General features: G+C 40.3%; 2 protein-coding genes across 3 annotated transcripts in view; both read right to left on the bottom strand.

Annotated features, from left to right (window-relative positions):
• Nucleotides 1-9,194, bottom strand: part of LOC114560559 (casein kinase II subunit alpha') — a 20,060-nt gene extending 10,866 nt beyond the window's left edge. Inside the window, exons 1-2 of one of the 2 annotated variants that reach the window (XM_028586015.1) lie at nucleotides 8,939-9,194; nucleotides 1,435-1,817 (exon numbers count right to left, since the gene is read on the bottom strand). In XM_028586015.1, coding sequence (XP_028441816.1) covers nucleotides 1,435-1,541 — 107 coding nt within the window. In that variant the 5' untranslated portion in view covers nucleotides 1,542-1,817; nucleotides 8,939-9,194. The remainder of the gene's footprint in view (nucleotides 1-1,434; nucleotides 1,818-8,938) is intronic. The other variant, XM_028586024.1, reaches the window with a different exon arrangement.
• A 1,696-nt stretch (nucleotides 9,195-10,890) lies between these two features.
• znf319a (zinc finger protein 319a) lies at nucleotides 10,891-16,566 on the bottom strand. Its single transcript, XM_028586867.1, has 2 exons — nucleotides 16,151-16,566; nucleotides 10,891-14,994 (listed from the first exon to the last, which is right to left on the bottom strand). Exons 1-2 carry the CDS (start codon nucleotides 16,423-16,425, stop codon nucleotides 13,068-13,070), a joined length of 2,202 nt encoding a protein of 733 aa, XP_028442668.1. The 5' UTR covers nucleotides 16,426-16,566; the 3' UTR covers nucleotides 10,891-13,067.
• Nucleotides 16,567-22,593: the final 6,027 nt, after the last annotated feature.

The raw sequence follows: 22,593 nt of genomic DNA, 5'->3' as shown, positions 1-22,593 counted from the left end.
TATTTAAAATATATACAATTTGTAAATAAAATGTACAACTGTTTCAACTGTTTCAATACGTTGTAGATTTTTTTCTGCGCTTTTTGACGTTTGTTGTTTTTTTCCCCACGTTTTTGAATCTTTTTCCGACATTTTTGTCACTTTTTTCAACGTTCTTTTTTCAAATGCTATGAAATTGAAAGAAAAAAACAAACACCCAAATTCAGTGAAAGCAGTGAACTGATCATTTACTTTACTAGTGAAGAGCGTTGTATGGAAGCATCAATGTTATTTTTTTTGACAATTTCGTTGAAAGAAAACCCAAATTTTTATAGAAGCTTTTTCAAAATGGTTCAAATGTGACCCGAGGACAACAGGAGGGTAATGGTGCGTTCTTTTTGTCTTGTAATCGCGACTAGTAGCTCGAGTGTGACGTCACATGCATGTCGAAAAATGAATAACCGCGGGTTGTTGCGTTCTTTTTGTCACACGATACTACGAGTCGGAGAAAAGATGGATTTTTGTAACATTTTTAGTAACATTTAGGATTCTATTCACCCAGTTATTGACATATTACACAAATATATTTCACAGTTTGATACATGAAAATTACGTTTTGATTAACGTTAACGTTAGGCTTAAAGCCGTAAGACTCGGCTTAAAGCCATTGTTGTCATATAGCAACCGAGCGTCTCTAGCCAATTTCAGCTGCACAAGCTACAAAATAACTAATCAGGCGGTATTTAACTCCTAATAAGACTGTAGAGACATGTCTATAGGTAGCAGTATACAGCACTATGTTTAACTCCTAATAAGACTGTAGAGACATGCCTATAGGTAGCCTATACAGCACTATGTTTAACTCCTAATAAGACTGTAGAGACATGTCTATAGGTAGCAGCACTATGTTTAACTCCTAATAAGACTGTAGAGACATGTCTATAGGTAGTAGTATACAGCACTATGTTTAACTCCTAATAAGACTGTAGAGACATGTCTATAGGTAGCAGTATACAGCACTATGTTTAACTCCTAATAAGACTGTAGAGACATGTCTATAGGTAGCAGTATACAGCACTATGTGTACCACTTCTTCATTTGGTTACAACAACCACAAAAGTGCTTAAAATTGTAGAAAACCACAATGTTAGCTACGTGTGATGCACGACGTAGCCATCTTTGAAAGTGAACTCGGGGTCCTCTGAGTTCAGACGACTTGACGAGTCGTATATATACGACCTCGGGGGGGCTCTTTTTGCAACTTCCGGTTCGTAACTCCGCAAAACGACTCGTAGATCGACTTCGGTGGACAAAAAGAACGCACCATTAGTTGCGGTCTTCACGATTAGCTAACTGCATTCTCTCAAATTTCGCTTTTGATCTGAAAACGATTAATCGTTCAACCCTAACGCTGATAATCGCTGAATCTAGAGCGCTGCGGCAGTGTAACTGTACCTCCAGTTTGGCACGTGCGCGTCATAGTCCCAGTACTCTCGGTTCTTCTGTGTGTTGACATCGGTGTACACCCGAGCCTTGCTGCTGGCCGGCGTGGATCCGGGCATCGCTAGCTTCGCGGCTCCGTGTCGAGGACCGTCCCCTCCCGCTAGGTAGTTCTTGGCTCGATACTGGAAGGAGGCGCAGCGACTCTCCAGGAAATGAGGCTCTAAGAAGATCCCGGTGCTGTCCTTACCATCGGCTTTGGCTGCTTGCGCCCTCTGGTGAAAGGCGTCAGGCCGGTCTGACGCAGCGGTGGTGCAGACTGACAGAGCTACGATCACCGAGTGTGTGAAGCTCCTGAGCAGGATGTTAGGCAGGATGGGATGAAGACCCGCCAGCTGCTGAAAGCCCAGGGAGGAGAGAGAGAGAGAGAGAGAAGAGGCTGAGGAAGAGCACAGACTTTCAACATGGGAAGTTTTACAATCCAAAAACAATTCATCATATCAGTACAGCCAATTAAAACACAATTTAGAGTCACATACATACGCCACCAGACAGGCAACAGAAGGCTGTAATTAGAGCAACGAAAACATGGAACTCTTCACCACGGTTATCTCTCTAATAAATCGGGCAATCCCTGTATATGTATTAGGGCTTCTCGATTATGGGAAAAAATATAATCCCGATTATTTCGGTCAATATTGAAATCACGATAATTTAACACGATTACTCGTTGACTTCTGGAAAGATGGTGCAATTATTGAACTTAAACAGTGGAAAAGGTCAAATAAATGAACAGTAAAAAAAAAAACAACTACAACTGTGAACTTTGCCTTAATAGTTTTCCTATTTAAACTTTATTTTTTCATTCAGAACACAAAAGAGAAAATAAAAGTTTAGTTGCAAAACGTAACGAGCTAAATAATTGTTTTTCTTGATTATTCTGTTTTTTTGATCATTGGGAGCCAAAATCATAATCACGATTAAATTTGTATTAACTGCACAGGCCTAATATGTATATGTACAGTATGTGTGTGTGTGTGTGTGTGTGTGCTGACATAACACTGGCTCTTCCTTGTCCACCCTTCACAATAAAAGCCCAGCTTAGATTCACTCGGAGCATTTCACTAAGAGGAAACCCAATAAAAGGCAATCGGCCCGTTCCAAACGGGCACCGACTGAAATTAACACAGAGATCAATGTTTACAAAAGGAAATAAGGAAAATGCCATTTTCTTTTTTACGTAGACCGTAATATGTAACGTATGTTTTAAATGTGTTGAATTATGCCGACTGTAATTTCATTTATTTATTATACAGGAAAGTAATTTAAAAGTAACAGTTAAAATACGGGCCTGACTCAGTTTAACAACTGGTTTCCAACAGGTTCCTGGTCTGCAGAAACATGGAACAACAAAACAACTACAAACAACAATACAGACTTGGACAACACATGAACAATCAATGTGTGCAAAGTGTAACTGTTGAGAAGGAGGAGTTTGTATGCCTTTTTGAAATGTGTGATGGATGGTAGTGCTCTGATGTGATGGGGAATGTCGGTCCAAATGTTCGTGTACGAAGAAAGGATTTCCGTTTTTGTATGGGGGGGCTGGAATGAGAGACTGACCTAGTGAAGCGTACTGGTCTCATATTGTGTGCCGGGAGAAGTGCAGCAAGTGGTGGTGAAGAGCTGTTTTGAATCTGAAAATAAAATGCGATAGCGTGGCTGTTTATGTAGATCTGGTCAGTCAGAGCGTGCGAGTGCAATGCAACGGTGAGACCACTTTGGAAGATTACTGTGGACCCTGAGAGCTTGATTGTATAGTGGTGCTGTAGGTTCAGTAATGTCCTTTGTGGTAAGAGACCAGATTGGAAGACAGTAGGACATTGTAATCAGTAATGATCCATGTGTGTCTTTAAATGTGGACCCCAGGAAGAGGGAACGGTTAATGGGGGATCCTATAATAAACTAAACCAGTGGTTCCCAACCTTTTTTCCTTCAAAATCTTTCGATACCGATTCCTAACCACACTTTTTTTGATACCATATGTTTTAAAATCCATTTAAACATCAACAAAAATACATTAAAACACAACGCTTTTATTTTCCGCCTTAATTGTGAATTACAACAGTTATCAAAATTAAAAAAAACTCTGGTCTGCTCAGCCGGTCAGTCAGTCATCGGGGCAGAGAAACCACCGTTGTGGCTGCTCGTCTAAGAGGAAGTGGAACGTCAACAGCACCGCTACCGCTTTCGGCTCGCCATTAATATCACCTCGCAGCAAACGGTGTCCACATGAAGTCTTAGAAAAACTGTAACCACACTTGAAACCAACCGTGACTCTCTGTGACTTCAACAAAACTGCAGACAGTTTACTCCATCCGCACCTCTGTCTGTCTGTCTGTCTGTCTGTCTGTCTGTCTGTCTGTCTGTCTGTCTGTCTGTCTGTCTGTCTGTCTGTCTGTCTGTGTCTGGGTTGGAGCTCCACTCTGTGTCGATATGCAGAGAGGACAGATAAGCTTTCTCGCTCAGACACTTTTGGAACCGAAATTTGGCACCGAAAGATAAATAATTTTTCGATACTATAGGATTGGAGTACCATAAAAGTATCGACGTTCGGTACCCAGCCCTACTCTCGAGATAGAGACTTACTTTTCTTTTTTGATACAGAGGAGTTATAAGCACTTTTACATTTCTCCGCCAGGTTTCATTCATAAAATAATGATGCTGTGGCGGCAGGAAAGACGAGGATGATAGCAGCTAGCAGCTAACAGCTAACAGCTAGCAGCTGACCTGAAGACAGCAGGGGTCCCAGGTTAAGTGGTCCCGGAGGTTTGGTCTACTAAGTAGCCTGCCTACAATTTAAAGCGAGAACAAAAATATATAGTTTTTATACAGACTTTTGTATACATTATATATTCTAGTGTGTTATCATAATTTGTTTAACATGTGCTAATATTTTTTTTTTACCTCAACCTCAAACCAGATAAAGACTTGCATGTTTGAATGAATGTTTCCAATAGGGAAGCTATCTGCTCTATCAAATGAGATTACATGTGTGTGTGTGTGTGTGTGTGTGTGTGTGTGTGTGTGTGTGTGTGTGTGTGTGTGTGTGTGTGTGTTGTTGGTTAGAATAACACTGGTAACACTTTACGGTAAGGGTACATGAATTATCATGAATTCATGGATGAATTAATTAGGTCTGCCACCTCTTAGTCGATTAGTCGACTAATCGGTCGTTTTGGTCTTAATCGACTAAGATTTCTTTAGTCGATTAGTCATTTTTTATGCTTATTCATGCTTAATTACTCATTTCCAAGAAACTTATGAGCACATTTATGGTAAACACAAGATTTAAAGTGGTGCTTTTGCAGGATTAATTGTGGAGAAACTCAGTTTTACAGATGGTTAATTAACTACATTTATATTGTGCTTTTCTAGTCTTAACCACCTCTCAAAGCACACAGCTCTGTCAATTAAATCAACTAATCGATTAGTCGACAAAATTGTATAAGTGTTAGTCGACTAAGAATTTCTTTAGTCGAGGACAGCTCTAGAATTAATTGATGTATGTATTATCACGCATTATGCAATTAATGATTTATGCGTTACTGCCTTCCTTAATATCCCATGAATCATCAGGAATTGACGTGTTCACAGTCTGTCATTCGTGACCTCAAACATGAACAACACAACTAAAGCATTAGGTACGTGGGCACATCATTATGAATTATGATGTATAATTATTATTAGTTTTTAATTCTGATTTGAACACAACTTGTGCATACTGATGTAGCCACCTTACCTAATGCTTCAGTTGATGTGTTGTTCATGCATGAGGTCATGAATCAGAGGCTATGAACCCAGGTCAATTCCTGATGATTCATCAGATATATAAGGAATGAAGTAATGCACAAAATCATGAATTAATTCATGCACGAATTCATAATTCATGTGCCCTTTCCCATAAAGTGTTAGCATAACTTTAGTTCAAGCCTGTGGCAGCAGTTCCAAATAATTGGCATGCAATGAAAAATACCTCTTCACAAAGTTCAGTGGGTGCATTTTCCAAAAGAATGTTTTAATTCTGAAAAATAAAGTTGGTCCCCCACAAAACTCACTCAATGTCTTTTAATATTATTTCTTAGATATGTAGGCTACATACCAAGAAGATTCATGAATATTAATGGAGATACCCCATTATGTTGTGGGCAGTAAGCCTATGTGTGCGGTTGGCATATTGTGCCTAATCTGTCTGTGTCTATGTCTGACCTGGGCTGGGACATGTTCACGTTAAAAAGTATAAATAATTTCATCATTATCTCTAGGAATCATTTGGTCTGTAAAATGTTAAAATAATAAATGGATATAATGTCCCTCAGCACAAGATGATGTATTGAAATTGCTAGGGCTGCTCCCTCTTAGTCGATTAGTCGACTAATCGGTCGTTTTGGTTTTAGTCAACTTAGATTTCTTTAGTCGAATAGTCAATCTAAATCCTAGAACTAGAGCTGGGCGATATGGAGAAAATCAGATATCACGATATTCTTGACCAAATACCTCGGTATCAATATTGCGGCGATATATTCTAGTGTTGACAGTTGGTGCTCCAACAAAATATCTTCACACTTAGATTTTAGATAAATAATCATCAGCAATGTGGACATAATGTCTAAGTGGGGAAAAAGGAAATAATAGAAGAGCTAGAACAGTCTGGTAAGTTCAGAAAAGTACATCACTTTACTGTAATGCAGCCTTTCAAACCAGGAAAAGACAACACTTATGTCATATCACGATATGACGATATCCAAAATCTAAGACGATATCTAGTCTCATATCACGATATCGATATAATATCAATATATTGCCCAGCGCTACTAAAAACCCTGTCTTGGACTTGTTAAACCTGGACTACATTGACACGGGGACTCTACAGACTGTTTGAAACCCAGTTTCAGATTTTGTGGAATAGTTATCCTGTTTGTAAACACAGGAAAAAAAAGAATAAGAAGAGAATTCGCTGCTTTTTCTCCATCAGTTCCACATGAGACGACGACAACAACCTGAAAAACCACCGTACCTAAACTAGATAAACACGGAGACCTCAAACACGGTCTAAAAATACCTTTGTCAGACAGAACGAACAGCCCGTTTTGTGACACAGTGTCCTGAAAAATTGTGTATTCTGTGAGAACACAGCTTCCCGACGCCCACTGACCTTTTTATCATAATCCCCTCATCAGATAAGAGAAAAAGATGGAAATATCACTGCTTCCTCACCATTCAGACCACACTGGACTTTAATTTAAGACGCACTGACTGTCCTTAGACTTGTCAGACCTAGACCTGATAAACATGGACACTCTAAAAACCTAAAACCCAGTTTCAGAATCGATGAGGTTTTTCTTCCGTTTGCTGTTTGAGTAAACAGAAAAAGGGGCAATCTTTAACCAATATAAATCTGAAAACAACTGTACTTTGACTTGTCAAACCTGAACTGGACGAACGTGGAGACTTTAAACACCGTCTAAGAAAGCAGACGGAACAGTTTGTGACAGATATGTCATGTCAAACACTGTCAGGACAAACTAGAGATGGTCCAATACCATTTTTTGCTTCCCGATACCGATTACGAAACCTGAACTTGCGTATCGGCCGATACAGAGTACCGATCCGATACCAGGGTGTCATATATTTTATTATGTGTATACTACTATCTCTGTATGGATGTGATATGATGTATAACAGCTGTATACTACTATCTCTGTATGGATGTGATATGATGTATAACAGCTGTATACTACTATCTCTGTATGGATGTGATATGATGTATAACAGCTGTATACTACTATCCCTGTATGGATGTGATGTGATTTCTATCTTTGTTGTCTGTCTGGCTCAGGTTAAACTCTTTGTGAAACATGAACAAACAAACAATGAATGCTACAGAACTTTATTTTATTCTCCAGTTTGACCGTCAGTTATAACGGAAAAATAACCTAAATAATCTACTTTAACGTAGATTTTCTTTAGCGCTTTATTACGTGGTATCGGATCGGTGCATAAACTCCAGTACTTCCCGATACCAGTGTTTTAGGCAGTATTGGAGCCGGTACCGATACTGGTATCGGAACATCTTATAACACCATTTTATCCTAATCCCCTTATCAGATTTTAGAAACCTTTATTCGGTTTGTGAAAAAAAAAACAGAAAAAGGGCAAACTGCTTTTTCCACCATACAGACCACATTGGACTTTATCTCATTTAATAACCACTGTCCTTAGACTTGTCCTTAGACCTGGACAATAAGAGTCCTCAGACAGTTTTAAATCACCTTTTTAGAAATAAATACCACTGTAGAGTTTTCACACCTGGACTAGAGTAACACAAACCCACTAAAGACCGGAACTGCACAATATATTGTTTTTTTATATCGTCATCGCAATATTAACTGGCGCAATATACACAAAGTGAAACGCTGCGACACATCCCGCGTGTGTGTGTGTCCATCTGTGTGTGCGTGCATGTGTGTGTATCTCTGTGCGTGTGTGTGTGCATCTGTGCGCGTGTGTCTGTGTGCATCTCTGTGCACGTGTGTCTGTGTGTGCGTATCTCTGTGTGTGTGCGTGTGTATCTCTGTGCATGTGTGTGTGGGCGTGTGTGTGTGTGTGTGTGTGTGTGTGTGTGTGTGTGTGTATTTAGAGTTGTCAAACCTGGACCAGATTGACATAAATACACTAAATTAAACCTAACTCAAAAAACACTGTATTCAGACACGTCAAACCTGAACCAGATTAACATGGACACTCTCCTTTTATAACCCTAAACACCTCAAAGCTATTTACTCAAAAAACAATAAATATAATCCCCCAAAAATATGCGGGGCGCTTTCACAAGACACAAAGCTCCTATATACACTACAGGAGAATATTGTAAATATTGACTCATAATATCACCATGGAACTTCTTACAAACTTACAAAAACTATCTTTTGTATTAAACGTTTTCTGACATTTTTTTTTTTAAATCTACTAACACAAATAGATCAACTGTAGTAAAATAGACACCTACATGTGTAATTTAGATGTTTTTTCCCCCGCCATTAGTCTGAAAGAAGACATGTTATTGAAGCAAAATAGCCCAAAATCTCAAAATGGAAAAACATATGCTTTTTAACGTAACGTTAGTATCTTCCCTTAAAAGAAAGATCCGCTAACATTAATGTTGCTGGTTCCTGCCAATTTATCTCAACATTTAATTGAATCTGCGAGGACCAGCCTCATCTAACGCTAACTAGCTAACGCTGTTTAACGTTACGCTAGTGAACGTTACGTGACCTAGCTTACTTAGCAAAAAATTAAATCACAAAATGTAAACCTTGAAAGCAGCCATACAGATTCACGTACATCGTAAGTCGTGTATGTACACATTCTATACACATTTATGGACCATAAACTATTCATTAGTGTCGACATTTGTGTGAATGTGAAATCAATAACGGGGCTAAAGTTAGCCGCTAACCTCGTCGTAGAAATATCCGAGCTCAGGGGAAGTCCGCCCGACATGTACGATAACTCGTTAGCGGTCCGTTGCTCTCCGGTGCAGCTGATGTAGCACCTCCAGGGTTAGTTATTAATAATGTGGGCGTGTATGTCAGCAGTATCGGTAATATAGTAATTTCATCGGATGGGTGGTGGACGTACATCTAGCAGCGGTTCGTTAGCAGAACCAGGATGCTCTTCCCTTTTGCAGTAAACATCACCCGGAAGTGAATCCAAGAGGCTGCTGTCCACTGAAGCGATACGCGGCAGCCATGTTGGGACGGAGTAGCCGCGCCTCCTATACATATCAGTAAAATAGAAATCATAATTTCTCGCTGAATTTTCAATCGATTTTCAAGCGGATTGCTGTGCTACAAACGCCAGATATTAATTTATGATAGATGATACTTGGTTAAATTAAATGTGGGGTTTCATACCAAAAAATACATTATCTCGTGTAGATAGTAACAGTGCGCAGCTTTAGAGTTAGGATGTAAAAATTCACCACCGTACATTTGTCATGAAGGGGAAAACTAGCTATAGAGACCAAAACCGTTCTGTTGTACTAGGCTGTAAACATGTTTATTTCTGCTGTAAAGTGGCCAGTTGAGGAACTGCAGATCAGCACGGAGCTGCCACTTCAATAACAAACAAGACAAATGTAATTTTCAGCATATTACTGATATATTTCTAATTACTTAAATAATAAAAAAATATACTTCATTTACTTAACTTTATTATTCCTTACAGACAAGCTAGCATTAGTGTAATTAAGTATAAGCAAATACTTCATGTTGGCTTTAAAGAAGGATTAACGTTAGCTCTTGTGATATTAAATTCAACACGTTCATAACAGCACAACATTGTAACACATTTTCATCAGTGAAATGTTATTCCACGTTTCTTAGGTTTAGCAACTTCGCAGGAACATCCAAAATCAGCACAAAAGCATAGACTATAAAGTCTGTCTTTTTCTAGGAGTCTCTACGGTCAGAACGGGTCTTACTCCGTCTCAATATGGCGGCGGCAGAGACGCATCTCACATCGTATCAGCTTGCATCCTTAATGTTGCACCACTGCCATCTTCTGCTTTTTACAGATTCCTGCATGTCAGATTTTCCTCATCAGTCCTCCAGAAAGCTGAATAAGCATCTTTCCCCAGTAGGTCCTTTACTCCTGCTTCGGTTAACCCAAATCGTTTCATTTCTTCCATAATTTCCTTTCTCTCTAGACATATTTCCTGCAACTAACCAGCACATGCACTACGGTTTCTAGGAATTCACAGTGATCCCAAAAACCAGTTGGATGCTTCCCTATAATGGGATGTGTGTTGTTAGGTTGCTGTGTCCAATTATCATCCTGCTTATTGTTAACGATTGCTTTTTCTTTTTCTGACTGCCTCTTTTCTTACCTGCCCGCCCTCTCATGTTCCGAGGATACCTGAATGTGCTGGGTAGTTTATAGCATTTGGTATATCACATCCCTGATACTGAAAGGAGTTAATGTGCTTACTATATAGGTATCTGTCTAATGTATATGAGAGCATGTTTTGTGTTGCATGAGAATATGTGTTGAGAGATGCTTATTTTCTGTATTTTGTGTTGTCTTTGTAAAGCTGCGGAACGGACAGAGTCCAAAACAAATTTATAAGTATATCTTATCTTATAAAAACAAGAAAGCCCCAAAACACCATAAATATCTGTATCTCTATATTATCATAAGGGCCTTTTTGGATTCCACAATGTTCACAAACCTAAAGATAAACAACTTTACCATGTCGATTTTAATGTTATTACACATTAGTATATACATATACATAAATGTATATTGTCTGGAGCCTCTTTACTGTTTTCTTAAAGGATACAAAAATAGAACTTATCTTTCAATTTAAACAAGAAAAAGGTCTTTGAAAACCATCTCTGCTAGGAGTAATGCTAGTAATCTTATTTTGTGGAGAATTTAGCTGCACTGCCAGTTTTAAGTTTTGGAACATTTCATCTTTAGCAAGAATTTGTGATTACATATTGAAAAATGTAATTGGAAATTGACAAACAGCTTAATAAACGTGATCACTTTTGTCAAAGACAGCAACATCCGCTTTCAACTGAAGACAAATGCAGCAACATCTGGGCCCTTTCAAGCATTCACACATACCTACTTTTAATATTTATTAATTTTACAGTATTTACAATAAATCTACATGTCTGTATCAACCAAGGCAGTGTCAATTTAGTTAATCTGAAACTATTTTAATAATCAATTGTTAGTTTTAGTCATTTTTTAACCAAAACCCCCAACCACTTGCTAATTCCAGGTTCTTCAATATACCAATTTGCTGCTTTTGTCTGATTTATATGAAGTAAACTGAATATTTTGGGGTTTTGTATTGTTGGATTGGACAAAACAAAACATTTCAATATGTCACTTTGAACTCTGGGAAATAATAACAGGCATTTCTTACTATTTTATGACATTTAACAGATCATTCATGAATAATGAGAATTACCATCCATTTGAACCAATTAGTAGACTTAGCTTAACTTTGATGAAAACAATGTACACCTTTGTTTTCATAAGGGTGGTTTATTTTAATTGACTGTATACAGTATGAACAGGAGTCTATATTGATATCCATATGTGTAAATAATACAACGCTTCATTACACTCGTTCACCTCCAACAGGAGGTTTTGAAGCAGACTTACCAGGACTTCAACCATGGCACAACCACACAGTCCCATCCCACCCGCTGTCATTCCCTTTGCCCATGATTTCTAAACTCCAAAAAACCTTCCTTTTCAATATACTGCAAATGTTGTGAATATAGAAATCCACACAGTAAACTAAAAATACACAACTGTTTCACTTAACGCGCTGGCATAAACCAACACATAGATCGCAACTTTGAGGCTGCTCGGATGAATCTGCTGATGGTCCGGTCTGGACCGGGACGAGGCTAGGATCCCGAGAGGATGTTACAAGGCCAATTCTCTTCCAAAACAAGAAAAAAAAAAAATTTAACTTTTGTTAAATCTATCGCACAGTTAACTAATGCAGCTAGTTTGTGGCAAGTGAGCAATATAATGCTTTGAAGTCTTGTCGGGTTAAAACTTGTGATAATCCACCTGGAACTGCAACTAAAAGTACTTGCAAAATACTGCAAGCTCATTCATAGTGAATACAAAAGCAGGTAACATAAGCACTATACAGTTTTCAATGTTTACATAAGCGTATACACACAATCTATAATATAACAGAGAAGACTATGCCATGAATCAGTAGTCATAAATACAGTATTACATTGTGCATGTACTATTATTGCACATGTCAAGTGTTTGTATGACATGATAGGTATGGGTTAGTTACCTAGATGTCATTTGTTTTAATACAAAGATGCAACAACACAGATTTCATAGGACACGGGCTATACATTTTCACAAATCCACTTTTTTTTCTTCTTCTTAGGATGTTTTCCTAAATAAACCAAACCTATAATACAACAGTGATATTAAAGTGTGATAAATATTCATGCACAAACAGATGATACTACCTAAGATCTAGTATGTGAAAAAAGATACTGCTGCACAAGCCAGCCGCTGTATACGATGGGAGGAGGTTTTTTTTTCCGGCTAAACTGGACATGAAATGAACGAAAACGCAAAATTAAGCGATCGGTAAAAAAAAGGCACATGGATTTTTCTGAGGAGCTTACACGAGAGCACGTACATCTGACAACTGTCTGGAAGTTCTGTCCATCTTTCTCAACAACGTAATCAAGAGTTAGAAAACAGACCATCACATGCAACCACAGAAAAAGGTCCCACACTCAGCACTAAACTAAACTAAACCAAGATCTTCACACACTTCATGCCTTTTTCCATTCTGTTCAAGATTTTTTCCATGTGTTCCAAAATAAGACTAGGGATCCTAAATCGCCCCTACTGATTTAGGGTGTTTGCGATTTTACCGAGGAGAGTCTTGAAACTAAGAATCGTTAAACATAATTAATGGGTGCATGTTCTAAACTAACAATGGGAGAGCGGAGGCTGGCACACGTTGCTTTTGAAGGTGAATGTCATGTTTGCTGCCCAGGACTTAAGAGCAGTTCGATTCATGGGATGCATTGAGCTTCGGGGAAACTCTCCCCCTCAGCAGTGTGCTGGACTGTGTGCTCCTGCAGAGCTGTGAGGTCAACAAAACGCTCGCCGCACCACACACACTTAAACTGCGTCTCCCGCGAGTGCACGCTCTGGTGCTTGGCCAGGTGCTCGCGTTGCTTGAAGCTCTTGTCGCAGCTGGCGCACTTGAAAGGCTTCTCGCCGGTGTGAACTCGGCGATGGCGCTGCAGCTCGGACGAGTACCTGAATCGCTTTTCACAGTCGGGACACTTCAGCGGCTTCTCGCGGGTCGGGTCGCAGCGGTGCTGCACGAACTCGGAGGACGACACAAAGCGCTTGTCGCACAGGGAGCATTTCAGCGGCTTCTCCGTGCAGTGAGAGTTCTGGTGGCGCTGCAGCGTCGAATTCTTTTTGTAACCTTTGCCGCACACGTCGCACTTGTAGGGCTTCTCCACCTCGCCGCCACATTTGTGCCTCAGCAGTTCTCCTGATTGGCTGAAAGACTTCTGGCAGGACGCGCACTTAAACAGACTTTCCATACCGTGAACCTGCTGGTGGTACAGCAGGTGGGATGGCTGAAGGAACCCCTTATCACACAGGTTACACTTGAAAGGGCGATCGGCTGGATTTTTGTGAGTGCGGCGGTGGCGCACGAGGGCGTACTGCTGTTTGAAGCTCATCTGGCACTCCTCGCACTGGAAAGGTCGCTCCTCCGAGTGAGTGCGCTCGTGCTGCCGCAGGTCAGACGGGCGCTTGAAGCTCTTTCCACAAGAGCCGCAGCGGAAAGGTCTCTCCCCTTCCGGCTGGCACTGGTGGTGCAGGAGCTCGGACGACTCCTTGAAGTGCATCTCGCATAAATTGCACTTGAAAAGGTGCTCGCCGGAGTGGGCGTACATGTGCCGCACGAGGTGAGAGCGGTGCTTGAAGCTCTTCTCGCACACGGCGCATTTATACGGCCGCTCGGAGCTGTGCGTACGCTGGTGGTGCGCCAGATGTGAAGACTGGCTGAAGCTTTTATCACAAGTGTCACATTTGTAGGGCTTTTCACCGGTGTGTACTCTCTCGTGGCGGGTCAGCTCTGACAAATGCCGGAAGGACTTATGGCACACGGAGCACTTATACGGCCGGTCTGGGGCAGAGGCCTCAAACGCAGGAGGAGACGAGGCACTGATCGCTGCACCGCCACTGGACGTCTCACCAGTGGAGGGCTGCTGGGGGTTGGCAGCTGACGAGGTTGGGGTGACGTTTCCGGAACCCGGCCGGTATGTTTTCTCACAGATGGAGCACTTCATTGGGTTGTTTCCATTGCCATGCGAGTTGTGATGCTGGGCCAAAGAGGTGAGCAGAGAGAAGCCCATCTTACACACACCACAAACAAACGGCTTCTGCTCCACCTGCACACACTGATGCTCCAGCAGGTCCGTCGCCTGGCTGAATATCTTCATACACTGGGTACACTGGAAGGATCTGTCTTGGTTCACCATGCACTGGTGCTCATGAGGGTTGGCCAGGTGAGATATGTCATGGCCACAGGCTCCACACTTGTGCCCTCTCTCGCCCCCTACCTGTAAAGAGGGCTGCTGGGCTTGAACAGAGTGCTGCTGGCCATGCTGGGCCACCTGCAGGGAAGTATCTGGCTGCAGGACGACTCCATACACAGTGCAGCCCAGAGGGTTGTCAGTTCCCTGGGGAAGTGTGTGTACAACAGAGGGTGGAGCCACTGCATGCTGCTGCTGCTGCTGCTGCCACGCCTCCGTCATTCTTCCACTTCGCATGAAGGGATTCAGCTCCCAGCAGATGAGGGGGGTTTCAGTGCTGAACTGAAGAGGGGGATGTGGTTTTAGAAATGGTAACCAGCACACAGAGTAGCTGAGTTCTATATCAGTGTTTCTGCACGTCCTTTGAGATAGGTGAGAAAACCTAAAAAAGGGAAAGAACATACACAACAAAATATCAAGTTTAATTCATAAAACATAGTTGCAATGTGAGTAAATACAATGCAGGGTGGTTATACGAAAGTGCAGGGTGGATGAGCTGCCAGTTTCCAACGTAATCCATTATAAATAACAACGTAAGAGAAAGCAACACTCACAAAAGAAACTTATGTTTACTATTTCTTTCTTTTTGCCTGTCCTTTATTTATATCAAGGGAAGGTCCGGTATCCAGTGTCAGAATAATGTGTGTGATTGGTGTAAATCAAGTCTTGTTTGTGGTAAGAATAAAACTGACACAAACCACATACGCCAGCTTGAGTGGCTTAAAACTTGCTAGCATTATCTAATGCTAAGTTTTGGTGAATTTAGGGGAAATTTACAGACACAAATAGACAAGGTGTAGTAAAATAAAACCCCTTAATGTGTATGTTGTATTTTTTTTTTTCAATTAGTCTATAAGAAAACATATTAAGGAAGCAAAATAGCCCAAAACCTCAAAATGATATTTCTTGCCTGTGGTGTCTGTTTTAACGGAAACCGGCAAAAAATAACAGTTAGAAAATTACGCTTAACCAGCATTGGGTTCGGTCTATTTCCTGAAAAGCGAATCAGGCACGCAATAGTCCCATTTCTTAGTTAACTCTGTAGTTTAAACGTTAGCTACACAGTGTAAACATCTTTATTATATCCATATCATTTAGCTGGAGATATCGGTTTTCTCATACATGGTTATTTAATGGTACTGTTACTGTTTCAGGATGTGGCTACCAAACGTTAGCCGTTAGCTTTCGCAGCGAAGCTAACAGCTAACGGCTAACCGTTACTAAACAACTGGACTTCCTTCGAGATTATCTCCTGCTATTTCACATCATAAAACATATTAATGTCCGGTGTTGTCGGGCTATAAACATCACATTATAACTTAATAATAGGCAAACGCGACCGAAGCGACGCAGCCTGTGAGCGACCGTCGCTTCGCTGAAAGGCCGCAATAACTGGTCTTCGAGCCTTCGCTGCAAACGGACCCCAAATCAGACTAGGCCTCCCCCGGAGCTGCGGGGGGAAACCCACCTCCTTCAGCGGAGCCTCGCACATCTGCCAAAAAAACACCATTTACAAAAAAAAAATCATGATAACTTACTGGAGCCGCTTATCGATGGTTTTCACTGACGTCTTCAGCCTGAGTTCGACAACCTTAGGTATATTTAGGACTCGGAGGACCGGCGGTGGAGGGGATGCGGTTGAAGCCGGACGCCATCCTCCTGCAGACGGACGGACACCGGAAACCGCCACGCAGTGAGCTGTTGCCGCGGAGCTGGTGCCTCTACAGCCGGTCCCTGCTGGAGGTACACCCAAGAGCCCACAAAACAAGCCGAGGTGGAGGTAAACTGCTCTCGCACTTAGTTTGAAGAGCATTCAAACAAACACAATACGAGCCGAAAAGATATTAGCAAATATATTTCTTCAATATGACAGTAGGGGGGAGTGTTTCTCTCCTTCAATCTAATGCTGGAAAGTCTCACCTGTCATTTTCACCGATTTACAGATACATCCACACCATTACCAAATCAACAAAAAAAAGGCGTACTATATTAATATATCTGGAATGTATCATCTCTGTCCATAAAGAGGACTCACGAAGCTAATATTTCTGGAGCTACAACAGCTATTTTGTTTTGATCTCTAAACTATAATTAAATCAACCTATGATGAGAAAATATACAACAAATAATAGTTGTTCAGTACCTTACACTACCCAAGTAAATAGTAGTAGTAGTAAAGTAGGAAACTTGCACCTGCTGCAACATTAAAATTCCTCTTACACATGAATGCATCCGTGATGATAATCTAATCGAATATAAAATAATATTACTTACAGGGCATAATGTGTATTTTAACTTCTAACTTTAAGTGCATTTAGCTGATAGTACTTAAAAGCAGGATGTGAACATGTAATGTAGTATTTAAATGTTAATGTATAAATTTAAATGAATACTTCTTCCACTACTTTATAAAAGTGATGGATTAGTCACTGCCAAAGTTCAAGTGGTTCTACTATATATATATATATATATATATATATATATATATATATATATATATATATATATATATATATATATATATAAGAGAGAGAGAGAGAGAGAGAGAGAGAGAGAGAGAGAGCTTTATTATTATATTACTATATCTTGAATGCATCTCAGTGCAAAAAAACAACAGTCACAAACCTCATTATTTTGGAGTTACAGCTACAGTTAACAATGGTCCCTTTAAAGTGTTTTTTTTTTTTTTGTGAAAGTCTCACACTAATTGATATCGAAGTGAACTTTTCATTAAAATTATATAGTTCGGCAGTCTGACTGAATCACCTCCTAGGTTTCAACCTAAATACCAAACAATAAGGGGTCAGTTTCACTTCAGTTTGATGTAAATTGGTATTTAGTCTGAGGGTGGAGTGATAATGGAGTTTGTCTTGTCTTAATATCTGTAATAACTGTTGAATTATTTTCAACGTAAGTCTTTACATTTTTCTGCATAATGGATATTTGTACTTTTCCTGCTACATTTGTTATCATATATTCAACAGTCACATAGGGGTGTAATGTTTGTAATGTATATGACTATACAGTGTAACTAGTCTCGCTTTGCCGGACCATCCGCACGCTGCAGAGCGGAGGAGGGTCTGGCTAGTCCACACAGCATTCTGGGATGGGAGAAAAACGTGCTCTGGTTTATTGGCATTTCTTTAAACCAATCAGAATCCTCATGGGTGGCGCTAAGCGTCGGACGGAGACGCTGCAAAATAGTCGCACGAGAGAAAACTCAGATTGGACAGATAGTCTAGCGAGCTGTCTCAATTTAACCTGGAGAGATCTGAGGAGCAGTTAACCATAGTCCTCACAAATCCACCGGAGTTTAAAATTCCAACAAAAAAGAAAGCAGAAGGAAACGGAAATCGGCGAAAAGACACGCATCCGGCATATTGTCCTGCGGCACCGGAGCAATCCCGGAAGTGGAACGTCAAGGATATAGACTAGCCCATATAAGGTATTTTAAAGTGGAATGAAAAACTTTTGTTGATACAATTTAAATTAATTAATTATAGTTTTGATACATTCTGACTTGATGTATGTAAGTCTCAGTACACTTTTAAAGATTTTTCCAAAATTCAGAAAACGTGACATTTTGGAAAGTTAGATTATGACTGGCTGCAGTATTGTAAACAATATATTTGTTGTTAAAGATCAGACGTTTGAATAATTTGGCCGTGCTGCCTTCACTTACCTTGTTAATTGTTCTGATTTTATTTTATTTCAGTGTAGATGCTGTAAAAGTAAAGCTCTGGAATATATTCCTGTGAACCGTGCATGGATAACAGATCTGAGCTTACTTGATTTATTTCAGCTCATCTGGACAGAGTGCACTCGTCCCAGCACATCCCACAATGCTCTGCAGCATTTTGACATATTTTGTACGGAGCACCTAAAGGGGGACATGGGGATTTTTTTTTTTTTCTCTGAGGTGCATGAGAAACTTTCTGGTGCGCATGAGCAAAGTGTAAACTTTGTTTCAAAACTTTATGTAGGCTATATTACGGAGCCCCTAAAGGGACCTGGGTCATTTTTCTTGTCATGAGTATTTTGTGTGCATGAAAAACCAATCTGAGTAGCAGTCAGAATGGCTGCTGAGGAGGTATTCATCTTCCTGAAAACGCAACGAAATGTACCTTCTCAGTAGGACTATGTTCAGAAGATTGTGGCGTCCGGTGACTTTCCCGCGCAGAAACTGGAGTGAAAATAATAACCTCTTCTGAAGAGTCCATCATGTTTTTTTAATCCTTTTGTATCCTCCTTGGCTATCTGTGTGCATTCATGCCCCAGTAATGCTTGTTACTAACTTAGCTCTGGGGAGCTTCTTCCCCAGAGTCTTTATGTTTTCTCACCTCAGTTTTCCTTGGATTAGTGTGGCACTTAAATCATGGTTGCAGCTGCTGCCGTGGTCCTGCTCCGCGCCCTGCAATGTGCTGCAGTGCCCTGCTACACCATGAACTACTACAACTGCTATTTCTAGTCATAGTTCCATTATTTTCATTGTGACTATTATTGCCACTGTTCATCACCCCCCCAACCGGCACCGCCAGACAACCGCCTACCAAGAGCCTGGGTCTGTCCCAGGTTTCTCCCTAAAAGGAAGTTTTCCTCACCACTGTCACACTAAATGCTTGCTCTTGGGGGAATTACTGGAATTGTTGGCTATTTGTAAATTATAGAGTGTGGTCTAGACCTACTTTATCTGTAAAGTGTCTCGAGATAACTCTTGTTATGATTTGATACTATAAATAAAATGGAATTGAATTGAATTAATTTGTCAACATTTAAATAACTTACCACTCTGAAACGTCTTGCTCCAGTCTAGGTTGTGAAGCTGGATTGGGTTGTTCTGCCTGTGTTTCGGGATCAGACTCGGGTCTGAACATGTACCGTTGAGCCTAGGTCGATGCTAGATTGGATCCGCTAGACGTGCCGACGTGTTTCGTGGCCCGCCTTATTCGGCCTCTGATTGGCTTACCCTGGTATTCTTACCCTAACCAACCACCACTCCCCATGCCTAAACCTAACTACGTCAACACGTCTAGCGGATTCAATCTAGCATTTACCCTGAGCCGAAGCCATGGCGAGCATTCGGAAAGCGTACCTCCTATGGGGAGACTCTGAGGCTAACAAGCCATCAACTCCCGTTAGCATTCCATTGACTCCCATTCATTTTTGCGTCACTTTGACAGCGAATAACTTTACATCTGAAGTGTTTAAAGACTCTATTTGTCCATTGTTTATTTCTAAAGAAACATGACAATGTATAAAATTGGCTCCATTACATTGTACCTCAGGCTATGGCCCCGTAGCAGACGTTTTTGTAAAAATAGGCTAACGATTGTGTCATAACTACGCGACTTTCTGTTGCACAGTAGATAAATTACTGTATAGTCAGAAGAAGCTCTCATGCAATCGGGGAGAAGCCCATAGAGAGTCCATGAAAGCATCAGAACATAATATTTCAGCAACTGCTCCTACGCTCATGGTCAGCTACTCACGCTCTCCGTCTCTGCAAGATTGGGAATGATTGACAGTTCTTGGCACAGCTACCAGAAGACTTACACATTTCAGACAGGTTGCTCACGTCACATTTACGTCATGTAGCTCAGTTTGAGGCTGTGCAGCAGCTGCGCAGTATGCTAAGCCACCACTTCACTGGTCTCGGTCGAAGTCTATGACGCTGTGTCAATTTATTTTACTGTCTATGGGCTGAAGCGGGTTTGTTTTGGATCGCACTAGCTTGCTTGTCAGGGCCCGTCCTACTCTACTTCTGACTGGCTAGTTGTCCTTACCTAGCTACTGCTCATGTACGACTCCCAACAAAGATGGAACAGAAGTGAGATGTCTCACTCTGTAGCTAAAACCGAGAGCTCAACACACCGGGTGAGAAGAGGAGCTGCAGCAATGTGCAGTACAACATAAATAAATTAAATTAAACCATGTAAACCTATTCTGGTACAACCTCTAAATACAAGTATGAAATTGAAAATGAGCATAATATGAGCACTTTAAGTAAAGGATCTGAATACTTCCTCCACCACTGATGAGAACATTGATACCACACTCAACTCTGTCTGTTACAGCCAGCAGACAGTTAGCTTAGCTTAGCATTAAGACTGGGAACAGGGGGAGACAGCTAGCCTGGCTCTGTCCAGACAGGAGGCAAGAAAGGGAATAAGCGTATTTTCCAAAATATTGAACCATTCCTTTAAGATCAACATTAGGATTACAGATGTGGAACTTCCGTTACTATACCAGATAATGCAACACTGAACTCTTTGCTTTTATTCTTTATTGTTTAAGTGGCAATAATATATGAAGAGTTCATTTTCATCCAAAAGTTGGATAAAGGCCATTCTTAAAATGAATAAATCAACAGTTTGATTGACATTTGACTGAGATATCTTATCAAAACAACCCAACATCAGCTTGATATTCCCTAGATTACATACACGCAAAAATCTATAATTTAGCTAAATAAATAAAAACAACCGGATATGTTTCATTTTGCAAATGAACTCTTCATATATATAAAAAAAATAAAATTAGAGATATTTTTGGTCTCTTTGCTGTCAAACAATAGTAATATCAGCTGCTGTAACCTTGAATAACCGTGCTTTTCATCACTGGAAAATTCTGCATATTACCTTCAGAAATGTAGTTTATATATATATATATATATATATATATATATAATCTGCCTTTTCACCATGGATGTATAAGTAAAAGAAGTACTTTAAATAAACTTTTTGGGGGTCAATTCTTAATGTAAACATTAACCTGGTGCATTATAAAAAAATATATAAGGGGGTCACCTTTCTTAATGTAGCCCTGGTGTAAATCTAAGGGATTAAAACCGGTTGGTTTCTACATAAAGTATGTGTAGGAAACAAAAATGTTAGTAATGCAATTTGACTGAAAGTTATTTAGTTTAAAAGAGGAATAAAAAGGGTTAACTGAGAGCTTAACACACTTCAGTTCTCAATTAAACATTAGATCAGTATTCCAAGACGTTAAAAGTTACAAGTTAATATACACCGTTGTAAATGGTCTTGAAGATTAACAGTGGTGTAAACCGAATAATATTTACACGCATTGTGCCTTTTTGAAGTGTATGTTGAAGGTTTTTCGTCTCCTCTTAGTCTGGATGTTTTATACTCTTTTACTGAATCATTAAATTGGAAAGGCGAGACAATGAACCACACCAAAGTCATTCATTTCAAACATTTCATTATTTTCTCCACATTAACTTCGAAACAACCTCATAAACCAAAGAGTAAGAAAGAGCATGCTCGGGCATGCAATGATGTCACAACATGATGATGCCACTGGGTGCGAAGTATAAAACATACAGTAGCAGAGAGTTTCTTTTTAATATCATTCATAAACTCGGGGACGTTTCGGTAATCCGCTGAGAGTTTAAAAGCTAGCGTTTTATTTTACACTGCTCTCCATGTCTCACGTAGCCTTGTGTTGCTGGAATAAAAGAGAGACGAGAGGGAGAAACTCACAAACTGACACCAGATTGAGCAGGCTGAACAAACATGCTGAAAAAAATCTCATCCGGCCCAAAACGTGTCTGGAAATGACACCCCATTTTTCCCTTTTTGACTGGTCCAAAAGGGGGACGACTGGGAGAGAGAGAAAACAGTGCATGCCATTTCAGGGTGAAAGGGAGGATTTGTGTGTGCGTGTGTGCACGTGTGTGTGTGTGTGTGTGTGTGTGTGTGTGTGTGTGTGTGTGTGTGTGTGTGTGTGTGTGTGTGTGTGTGTGTGTGTGTGTGTGTGTGTGTGTGTGTGTGTGTTCCACCCAAACCTAATGAAGGTGAGCATCTAAACTAACTAAATGTCTTTTCTCAGATCTGATGATGGTAATTGGTCCCCAGTGGACTTCTTTAGTCTTTTTGAGTGTTATTTATTTATCATCTGCTCTAGCTTTTCCAACGTTTTAAACACAGATATGGTGATAACGATCCAAAATGATATGAAA

The sequence above is a fragment of the Perca flavescens genome, chromosome 1, assembly GCF_004354835.1.
Source record: "Perca flavescens isolate YP-PL-M2 chromosome 1, PFLA_1.0, whole genome shotgun sequence".
Classification (NCBI taxonomy): Eukaryota; Metazoa; Chordata; class Actinopteri; order Perciformes; family Percidae; genus Perca; species Perca flavescens.
Note: the sequence above shows the minus strand (reverse complement) of the source record. Positions and strands in the feature narration are given on the sequence as shown.

What these genes read in the sequence shown, in the direction of transcription:
- znf319a (XM_028586867.1), bottom strand. Translation starts at nt 16,425, where the DNA reads ATGCTCTTCAAACTAAGTGCGAGAGCAGTTTACCTCCACCTCGGCTTG. An exon ending in ACCATCGATAAGCGGCTCCA is followed by an intron (nt 14,995 to 16,150) that starts GTAAGTTATCAT and finishes TCCCTTTTTTAG; the next exon opens with GTTTTCTCACCTATCTCAAA.